This window comes from Cupressus sempervirens, chromosome 7, assembly GCF_028749045.1.
Source record: "Cupressus sempervirens isolate cs-2001-9-10 chromosome 7, ASM2874904v1, whole genome shotgun sequence".
Taxonomy (NCBI): Eukaryota; Viridiplantae; Streptophyta; class Pinopsida; order Cupressales; family Cupressaceae; genus Cupressus; species Cupressus sempervirens.
The window spans coordinates 773,939,391-773,951,149 of record NC_143124.1 but is presented as its reverse complement, the minus strand read 5'-3'; the positions used below and the strand labels follow the sequence as shown (position 1 = coordinate 773,951,149).

Genomic DNA, 11,759 nt, shown 5'->3' with positions numbered 1-11,759 from the left:
GAGTAGCTCTGTGTCACGCATGAAGACAACAGTAGCTCTGTGTCTGCAAACAACTTACAGAGCAAGCATCATGTTGTTTGTTTCTGCGAGCGAAGCAATGTTAATCAGCAATAAATCATAACCCGGCCCGTGAATGGGATTCCGACTTGGACAGGACATTTCCCAGCCAAGAATCCCGTAGCAATCGGCTAATTAACATGTTCACATTTACTCCCTTTGACCATATCTTGGTCATGGCTATTCCATAGAAGGCGGATTGATTTCTATGGATATACGCACTTTCTCCATTTCCCATGAAAAGAACTTGCTTTTGATTTATCGTCTTGTGCGTTTGCAATGCAACGAAAGCTCTTCATTTGTTTCCACTCGTTGCCGCAATGGCCGGCATTTGTCTTCTCTTATGTTTTATACGGCCAATCCATTTCAGTGGTAAAAAAATATCAAAAAAATATATTAAGCAATCATGTTTTTATTTTGGAATGGTTCCATCATATGGATGACAGGTTTCTTATCTACGAATTTCTCCACAATAGAAGTCTCGAGAAATATATTTTTGGGAATCCACATAAGCTTCTTCATCACTGGAATCAAAGATATAGACTAGACAGTGAGATAGCCTCTGCTCTCCTTTATCTTCACAGGGAATGTCCAGAGAGTGTTGTACATCGAGACATCAAAGGAGAGCAACGTGATGTTAGATTCAGATTCGGAGCCAAATTGGGAGATTTCGGTCTGGCCAAGGAAGAGTATACCACTCGTCCAGCAACTGGTACCTTTGGGTATATGGACCGCGAATCACTCGGAATCGGAAAGGCCAGTTGAGAATCTGACGTGTATAGCTTGGCAGCGCTCGCACTTGCGATTGCTTGTGGAAGGCCACCAGTTGACAATAGTTTGAGGCAACACAAATCCAGTTTGGTAATATCATGGGTTTGGCACAGAAGGCAAGGCAGGGAATTTTACATGCGACAGATAAGATACCTGATGGGAATTTCAATGTTGAGCAAACGGAGCAGCCAATATTGGTGGGCTTGTCATGTTGTCTCCCGGGTCCGAGAGATAGACCGAAGATGGAACAAGTAGTGAGATATTGGAAATAAAAGCTGAATTGGCTCCTCTGGTGAACCTTTTGCTTTTGGGCTTGACTTATGGTTTAGGAGAGACTTCTTACTGTAGTACCGCAGGGATTTCCTAGTCTTCTTCTCATGTGAATGCCAATTTGTAGCTCGGAAAATCTGGTCAAGGATACAGACATTTCTATTCCCATTTAATGTACTTAGTTGAATAAAGAAATTGAATCCAACGTTTCCATTCAACAATAGCTACATTGGTTGCTTCATTTAACGTTTTAGTGCTTTCGTCATGCAAATTATATCATCTTTCACAATAATGTGATGCCCATTGAAGATACCATTTTTATTTTTTCTAATATATTTGTTATAAACCCTCCTTAACTTATATTATAATTTTCTCTACAAACACGGTTAGAAAATTTCAAAATAACAAAACTTTTATGCACAAGTTTCAGTATAAATAAGGGATGCAAGCATCGAAGTTCCTATCACATGTTTAATGCTATTAGAATAAGATTTGGTGAAATGATAATGTGTTAAATATTTTTTCATGTTAATTTTATCAACACATATGGATATCCAAATGTAATAACTAGCAATGATGCCATTGACTGAGATAAACTTTAAAATAGTGCAAATAATACACATTCAACTGAACTGATCATTGTTGAATTTCACATTAATATTCTTATGGGTGTATAACAAATACTACATGATTCTCCTATGCTTGTTGTTCAACAACCAAACCTCCAAAAAAGTGTCACCATCATATGTCCAACTAGACAAGATACATAATAGAATCTATGACAAACAATTTAGTGAAGGGAAATGAGAGCACCCCATAAAGTCATCTGAGATTAGTATGCGAATCTTATATACAATAGTTCTTTGAATAGCTTCTAATACAAAAATACAAGTGTATACTACTATGTCATAAAAATGGAAACAACCATAGTTGATTTCCCACAATGAAAACCTTAAAGGAAAGTTATTGTAATTTACCGATCAAACTAAATTTCAGTATCATTATGACATATAGATTATTATTCTACAACCATGAAACTAGAAGAATGAAACATAATAGAGAACACATAACACAAATATACGTGGGAAAAATCTTTCTAGGTAAAAACCCCACCCTCCAAACAATCAAGCTAATGTATTATTCAACAACAAGTTACAATACATTTTCAGCCTTCATATGGAGATTTACATCTTGCTCCATTCTAGATAAAATCTGCCAGCATAACCCTATGCAAATAACATCTCATCTCTCTCTCTCTCTCTCTCTCTCTCTCTCTTACATCTCTTAAACAACTCATTGTATTGATCAATTTTTCATACAAAAGGAAACAATTTCTAAAGTGTCTACATTCAATGTATTTACAACTTATTTAGAAACTTCCTTTATGCACAACTCTTGCAAAGATAATAAAGCCCAAAACAATGAATCTATTTTTGCTCCAAAGTCTATCCTTGTTGAAGATTTGGTCTCATTCAAAATCTTCTAAAAATCCATAAATAAAAAACCAATAAAGTGTGATAAGGTTGAGTCACCATTTCCCAACAATCTCTCACTTGATGAAGACCTTACACAAGTCATACTGATGAAACTATATCATCATAGTCATCCATGAAACCACATAAATCTTAGCGTATGCTTTTTTGCTCCAACTAGACATCTGTCTAGATAACACAAACATAAGATTCCGGTAATAACAAAGGCTATGCAATACTGCCACCACTCCACTACACTCATGAGTTATACCAAAGCATCAAGAAACATTAACATCTTTCCCAAACACAACTATGAAGTAATTCTCTAGAAAACAAGATAAAACAAGTTAGTGCAAGAAGTTGGGTCTTAATTTTGGCAAAAAAGAGGAAATGTTTTTCCTATTTTTGAAATATATTGTCACTTGATGCCAAAAATTTGAGGGATTTAGAGATTAAATGTAAAAAAAAATTAGAAATAAAAATTGTAGTGCTTGGAATCTCCTTTATGAATATGTAATTTATTTGTATACCCATATGATAGATTATGTTTTTGGTATGGATCTTTAAAAACCACTTTTTCAAAATGCATGTTTCAGGACCATACCACACCTATGTACAAACACCATAATTTGACACAACGAAATGAATTTCTATGAATCATTTTAAATGAAGTTACCTAACACACCAAAGATTGATAAGAATAATTTTGTTAAATTTTTTAATGAATATTTTTTAATAACTTTTAATTGACGATTAAGATAATTTCTAAAACCTCTCATGTATGGACAACATAATTTAATCAAAATTTAACTTTTTTGAATTTTTTTAAATTCAAAAGAATTGTGTGAAGATTGAAGACATGTTAATTAATTTAAGAAATATGAACAATTTAAAAGGATATTAAATTTTTTAGTGAATTTGACTTTTGTTTATGTTTAACAGACACTTTTTAATAGATAAATAATGCAAAAATAGCAAATAAACTCATAACACTATACAATTTACATTTTTGAAATCATAATAGTAAGACCTATAATGGGTTTTTGTTTTGTCAAAAAATTGAATGGGGATGACCGTATAAAAATTATGGCAATCTCTAAAATTGTCTATTAATTTCCTTCGTCAAAATTTGGTTCATAAAAGCACAAGCTTGGTCACGCCAAGCCTATGCCACACCTTTCCCCAAGGCAAAATCTAATGCAAAAGGAAAAACCCACCTATGGCATTAGAATCAGGCACTTGATTTGCAATTCTAAAATTGGGTGCTCAATTCTAATTTAGCCATTATGGGAATTAGGCACCCAATATTTAAACATTTAAGTACCTAATTATTTAAAAATTGGGTTCCCAATTTAGAATATAGTACCTGATTGTTTAAATATCAAGTGCCTGATTTAAAATTGGGTGCTCGATTATTTAAAAATTGGGTACCCAATTCTTAAATACCCATTGGGCCCCAAAAGATCCTCCACAAAGCACTTATCAATCATTGCAATGATTGAATGATAGTTTTGAGCTACAACAATGAATTTCAGTTGTAATTATTATGTTTTCTTGTCATCTTCTACAATTTGCAAGCTATTGATTTGAATTCAAAACTGGTGCAAACATGGGATCAAAAAAATGAAGAAAGGATAAAATTAAAGTTTTGAAAAATGAGCAGATTGCAACAAACAAAGAGAATGAAGCACAACATCAATGAGAGAGAAGCCAAAGAATTAGATAGTTGAGCGATGTTTTTGAAGAGAAAAATATTGAGGATAACATGATGGATGAAGGGCTAAAGAAGAGAACCCAATAGAAGGAGATTTAGGTGCGCATTCTAAACAAAAATGCAATATAGGTGTGCCTCCAAATCCTCAAATTTTTTCTCATGATGAAATTGGTGATTTTATAGAAGCAGGTTACAATTTAAATGATTTAGGTTTTCTTCATGACAATATATTTCCAAATGATCATGCACAACAAACTCCAAAGGAAATGCAAGCCCCAAAACAAATACTGAGAAAAATTGAAAATAAGATTCCAAGTCCAGATAACATAAAAAATGAAATGCCAATTGAAAATAACAATGATATGAATGTAGACATAGAAGCACCAATTAGTGAATAAAAATGTCAAAATGATACTGAAGTGTGTAAACATAATTTTCATTTTTATAATGCTGTGCTAGATAATCTTCATGGATTGGTTTCATTGAGACCAATTAGGAAAAATGCTAATAGATTATATAGAAATTTTTTTTATAATATGAAATTTGGGTTTCAATGTTAGTTGATATTGCAACTAATTAAAATGTCTAAAATGCAAAAAGTAAATAAAAAGGTTAGGAATGTATACAAAATTCAAGAATAAAAATGACCCTTTAAAACAAGTTGTATCCACTATTTCTAGTGCCTTTGATGTTATCAGAAAGAGAGGTCGCTCTAAAGATAGGAATGCAACATGATGAGCAATAAAAAAAAACTTTAGTTAACAAATCAACTACTAAAAAAAGATTGATTAGTAACATAAGTGGATATCTTAATGTGAATTGTAAGACTTTAGAAATAGTTGTAAAGAGAAGGGTTAACTTTGAATGTGATCCAGCAAATGGTTTGTGGACTTCTAGTGGTAGACTCCCAAGATCTGATATGAAAGTTACTAGTGAAGTCAAATGTTTGGTTGAAATTTTTTGGCATGATAATACAAGAGTATGACCTAATTCAAGATATGTTCTTAAATTGAGAGTTGTCTCAAAAATATGTGATCCACATCCTAAACACCTTTAGGACATGACTCAAACTAAATTATTCAAAAAAAACTTTGATGATAAGGTGTTAACTATTACCATTAGCAAAAAATCTTTTGAAAAGTGTAAACCATGGTATGTAAGGATTAACAAGGGAAGAATCACATGTTGTTGTAAAAATCATGTTCAATTTTGTTACCATTATGATGTATTTTGATCTATACATGGTACCATAAATAGTAAAGAAATTTTATAGAAATGTGGTATAAAAATACCACATAAAACTACAAAGGATTTCATATTAGGTTTTTTTTTGTAAGCCACTGAATAACAAATTTTTTTTTTTCAATGCATGTTTTCTAGTACATGTGATATGTGTGGCAATCTTTCTTCGTGAGATAAATGTTTGCATAAAAATTATTTGACTACTTTTGGACAGTAATTAGTTGATGTAAAAAGATTCAAAACTATTGAATATCCATTGAAGGACGAGAAGATTGGAATAAAGTTTTATCTAGTTACAGATAAAGTTAGTTGTCATGCATTTATGGATGAGTCTAAGAGTGTGATCACACCAAAATATGTTAAACACTCTTAATATGATAGATGGCTTAATGGAAAATTTCTCATATGTAAGAGTACATTTCTAATTGGTACTATACTTTTAGTTGTTGATTTTATAGAGAACTACATAGTTGCTCTACAAGACAAGGTACAAGCACAATATTACAATTTAGTGCAAGTAGCATTTTTTGTTCATATAGTTTATAGGCATGTACCTAATAGTATAGAAGAGGATTGAAAAATATTGAGAGAGTACCATTTCTATATGAGTGATAATAAACTTCATTCATTTGAGTTTATCCAATATTGTTTCAAGGTCTTTTATGATAATTTAAAAGAGACACAAATTAAAATGACACAACATTGCATGTGGTTTGATAATTGTATATGACAATTCAAGAATGCTAGAATGTTCTATTGGTTGTGTAGGACACATGGGCAAACTAATATCGAACATGTGTGGAGTTTTTTTGAAATTGGACATGGTAAAGGAGAACATGATGGTTTTGGTGTATGCATGAAGAGAGCCCTTTGCATAGATAAATTAAAACTTGAGGAAAAAGCCAAATTAAAAAATGCACAAGATTGTGGAATGGTGTAACAAATATTCATACATAGGATCAAGTCAGAACTCTACAATCAAATATTTCTTCTACCTAGTTGAAGAGAAAAATATCCTTTCAAGATATGACTATGACACAATTAGTGAGTCATTTATATGACATTCATTCAGGAGTTTGGATTCTAATACTTGGACTATATGGACTAGGAGAGACTATAGTTGTATTTCAGACCTCATACAACCTAGTATGCACAATTTAAATAAATTTTGTTTTCATCATGCTTGAATTTATATTATTTATTTATGTACATGTCTCATTAATATAATTCAAGTACATGTCATTAATATATTATTTATTTGTGTACACATGTGATTAAATTGTTTACATGTACTTTATCTTATCTTGGAGGACATGTTTATGTTGTTATTGCACTAATGATAATGATGAACACATTGAGTATTGGCTAGCTAGATGTGTGGATCCTAAGAAAAAATTGATACATCATCAAGTAGATGATGATGGTTTTCAGTATCCAATTGGGCCTATAATTGTAGCTTGCACCTGGCTACATCCATACCTAACAAGAAGAAATGGTTTACCAACATTTGAAAACTATCAATCAGAAAAGAAGATTTTACACTATTCTCATTTGGTTGTGGCAAAAAATATCAAATTATAAAGATACAAAGGGAGACTTACCAATAAGGTATTATGGAAAATTTCAATGGAAGAGCATGAGACAATCATAGATGCATTGCAAAAGAGAGAGGATGTAGATGGTATAGTGGGATGACTACAAAATACACATATGTAAGTTTTTTTTTTTGTGCTCTTTTTATACATGTACTTATATAATTTAAATATATGTATGTGTTGTCAATAAAAAAATTAGACAACTTATATATACCTCTTATTTAGGTGCCAAGTACAACTTATGCAAATTTAAATTTTTAAGGTGGATCCAACATCAACATCTTGTGTAATTACACATAGTGAGTACATACATTAAACATATTTACACAATATAGATAGCTCTTATTAATTTATGCTTTTATTAACATTTCAAATTGTGTATATTTTATAAAAAATTATTTTGTAGGACCTCATTTCAAGAAATGTTTTGAACCAATTTTTTATTTTTAAACTGGAGAATGTTGTAAATATTAAAAAATAGGAGTTCACTTATATTTATGTCCTTCACATTGTGTTACAAATATATGACTTCACTTGTTTTAAATTTATATGAGTTCACCTTTTTAAATAATATATGAGTTTAATTGTGTAAAATATAGGAGTTCCCTTCTATTTGAAATTTAAACGTGTGCACTTGATATTAAGTTCTTTTTCAATTGAAGTAATGACCTTCGATATTTTTCCATTACTTTTACGTCCAAACATGTTTAAATTAATGTTCCTATATTTAACTAAAATTATTAAAATTATTGTTCATGTACCATATACTAACAAAATGTTTCACAACATGAATAAAATATGTCACAATAAAGAAATGGTTCATACTTACAACATGATAACATAATAATCTATATTGGATACACTAGCATGATAATCTAAGGTATAAAAATATATAACATAGTCTAACATGTCATAACATGATCTATGAAGTCAAAAATATATATAATATAATTAATTGTCCTAATAAAAAGAGTATCAGAATAAACAATATGTGTCATAAAAAGACAATCTAAAGGTACCAAAAGACCTAATCTATCTAATCTTCATCCCTCTTTACTCTACGCAAAGAGGACTCAAATGGATCATCTTGTGTAACAGGACGTGTCTCATCATGTAGGACATCCTGTGGGGCATCGTGTGTCACATCATGGGAATACAATATGTATGTATCTAATATAAATTGAAATGAGTTCCAAAATCTAGCTTGCAAATAAATTAAAATATTTAGTAATTATTTAGAATAGTACCACATGATATAGATGTCCCTCTATAATAGGAGGAGGTGCACTATCAAAGCTACCAAATGTGGCAGTGGTGAGGTCTTGTAATAGAATACAATTTTTTTTAAAACTTGATAATGATCATAATGAGCTATGCATAAATCGTAATATTGACCTAAAAGGATGATGTCTGTACCTGCATCTGGCTTAGTCCTGTAGTCATAGCAACACTCGTGGTGACATAGTCCTAAAATCATGGATACATAAACCTTGAGTCAAAATTATACATACATGAATAACAAAGTATGTAAATTAAAAAGTACACAATTTACACTACATTGTTTTGAAATAAAAACAAATGTATGTATGTATGTATGTATGTATATATCATGCGTGATTAGTAACCAATGTCACAGATGTGTCTAGAGATATAGTACCATGATGGCTGAAAGTTGAAGGAGTAAAAAATAGACTATATTGAGGTCTATATGGATAAGTACCATCTATTTCTTATTTGTAAAACCAAAATACAATAGGTATTTGAGGTTGTGCCTCAATGGTTGATGGATCAAGACTTGTACAAGCATTAGACTATGTAACAGATGACAATCACAACAAAATAAAATAAAAAGAATATATGAGCACATGTTATTAAATTCAAGTTCCAATGTACATTATTTATAGTGTAATTCAAAGTTTATGCTGTATGAGGGATGCCAACATCTGAAGGTCTTAAAAAAAGACAATACTGCTTGCTAGGAGGAATAGTATCATCCATTCTTTGTTAACTGAAAATCAACATACATTAATATGGTTAATACAATTATGTAATTTATAAATTTTAATTAAAACTTTACCTACTTCTCCTAACTCTCTCCCTCTCCACAAAGAAGGTCAACAAATGATTCAACATCAATCTCATCATTACCACCACCATGAGTAGCATATGCCTCATCATCAAAATTAGTGCCCTCGGCATCATAACCATCCTATGCTACATTAGCATCACCCTGGGGCCTTTGCATATACCTCCACACCTTGTAAAAATGTGTCCAAGTGGATGAATATCTGTTTCTTGCATCCACTAGTCTACTAAATTGCCTGAAAGAGCACTCAATTAAGTAAGAGAAGATGACACTACTTGATAATGGAGAGGCACCAAGATAACTAGCATGAGAGGAACAAGAGGCTAAGGACATCTATGATTCCTCGTATTATCATTAATCTTTTCCCTAGACCTATATTGAGGAATCCTTCTACCAACCCCCTAAAATTCTTTAATGTCAAAATAATTAAGTTTCAAACTCAATTCAAACTCAGCCCATAGTTTCGTAAGAAAGTACATGGGGCCTTAAGATTTGCATGTTGTAGATGGTCAAATACCATCCACCATCACTCCCAAAAGTGGTTTGATATTTGAGGATGCATGCACCATCTAATAGATATGTGAGGCTTCTTCTCACTTATCTGAAGACCTTTCTTAGGGTTTACAAAATATCTTTAAAAATGACTTTTTTAAATTTTCAACTAATGGACCTCTCTATAGGATAGGCTGTGAGAATAGAAAGCAAACATCTTTTGCCTCCATAGTCTAAAGCTATCTATATCACTATCTGAATGCTCAATAGAGCATGCAATGACTTACATGCTATCTACAAGGTGAAGTATGTAAGAGGGGGAAGGGCCTTATGTCTAATAGTTTTAATATCTTTCATGAGGTCACGAAGGTTACGCCTCATGCTCTCATCTAGATCCTTAGGGGTAGGTGGTCAAGGAGGACTTTGTCATTGTGGAGGTGGGGGTGGAGGTCTTGGTGGAGATAGATTGGGTGAGGGTGGGGTGGGGTGGGGGTGGGGGTGGGTCCATCAAATATAATATGCATATATGTAACCAACATAAAAATTCACAAAATTACTATTTAATAAAATAAATCTAAAATATGAATATAAATACATATTTAAAACCATATAAATTTACATCTAATACATCTTTAACTACTTGAATATAACAAAAAGAGGAGAGAATATATTTGGATTAAAGAAACACTATGGACATCATATACACACATAACTATAAAGCATAGGTTATGGTTAGGGTATGGATTAAGATTCAAATTATATTTAGATTATGGTCACTTGATTAGGCTAAGGATTAGAAGTGTTTTTAGAAAGGTTAGTGTTATGATTGTGCATTGACTTTATAAAAGTGTTCTAAAGTGTTAACATTTATAAAATTAGGTTTTACTAGATTGAGCCTTAATATATGTTGGTTAAGATTTAGGATTTAAAATTTTTTATTAAAATTTTTCCATTTAGAATCAAGGTTACAATTTAGTGCATTAAAAATTTGCCATTTTCCATTTATTGGGCTAAGGACATGTAACATGAGATAGCTAGGGTAGAGCTTGATGGACTCGATTGCAAGCTCACAAGTCTTTTTGAATTAGAAATAATGCATGTAGTTTTTCACTATGAAATTTGATTCAAGCAATAAGCCTTTAATAATAGTTACAATAGCTATATCAAATTTGTAGAAATTTCTATTCAAAATATATGAGAACTATAAATTTCAAAATATTTATTCCAAGGAAGATTCGAAATAATTTCACTTTTAGAATTATGGAAAAGGGTTAACATTTTGAATAATGAAATATTTTTTGTAATATAATTTTTTTATAACTATAATTATGTGTGGACAATGTTTATGCTGAAGGTATTTTATTATTTGAAATGAATAATTAAATATCTAAGAGTTCAACATATTTATAATTTCAATCAATTTTATGATTTCAATTGTATTGAATTTATTTTTTATTAATTAATATTTTTATCAAATACATTAAATTTTTATTTTTAATTTTTATTGAGTAGATATTTATATCAAAATTAGATTTAGATTTAGATTTAAATTTATTAAATATTTAAAATTATAGTTATTGCAATATCACCTTTTCACAATATATTTATTTCAATATTATATTTAATTTTAGATAGCAATAGAATATTTAAATATATATATATATATATATGGTTTAATTATATTTTTGGATTGTAATGTATACATTTGATGTGGAAGGAAAACATGACTTATTCAAAATCACCAATAGAATTTAAGAGAGTCTAGGTTTATGTCATAATTAAGACTAAGGTTGTGTTAAGGATTTGGTTATGATTGAACTTAGGATTAGGGTTTTAGTTAATGTTAGGATTAGAGTTGGGCTTAGGACTAGAGTTACGTGAATCTAGGGTTTAGAATTAAAATTTTTGTTTTAAGGGAAGGAAGTACATTGTACTTAGTTTTATGTTTAGGGTTTAAATTTTTATTGTATAGTTATGGTTAGGTTGAGGTTAGACTTAAGAATATAATTATTTTTATGGTTGAAGTTAACAATTTTTAATAGGGTTAGGCTTAGGATAAT

The 11,759-nt window shown here is 30.7% G+C and overlaps 1 protein-coding gene across 1 annotated transcript; it reads left to right on the top strand.

Annotated features, from left to right (window-relative positions):
- The first annotated feature begins 265 nt into the window (after window positions 1-265).
- Window positions 266-822, top strand: LOC149549607 (L-type lectin-domain containing receptor kinase IX.1-like). Its single transcript, XM_089794348.1, has 2 exons — window positions 266-429; window positions 504-822. The coding sequence occupies exons 1-2, from the start codon at window positions 266-268 to the stop codon at window positions 820-822; spliced, it is 483 nt and encodes a 160-aa protein (XP_089650474.1).
- Window positions 823-11,759: the final 10,937 nt, after the last annotated feature.

Excerpts from the sequence above, each read along its gene's own strand:
- LOC149549607 (XM_089794348.1), top strand. The coding sequence starts at position 266 with ATGGATATACGCACTTTCTCCATTTCCCATGAAAAGAACTTGCTTTTG. Across the intron at positions 430-503 it reads ACGGCCAATCCATTTCAGTG|GTTTCTTATCTACGAATTTC; the intron begins GTAAAAAAATAT and ends TATGGATGACAG.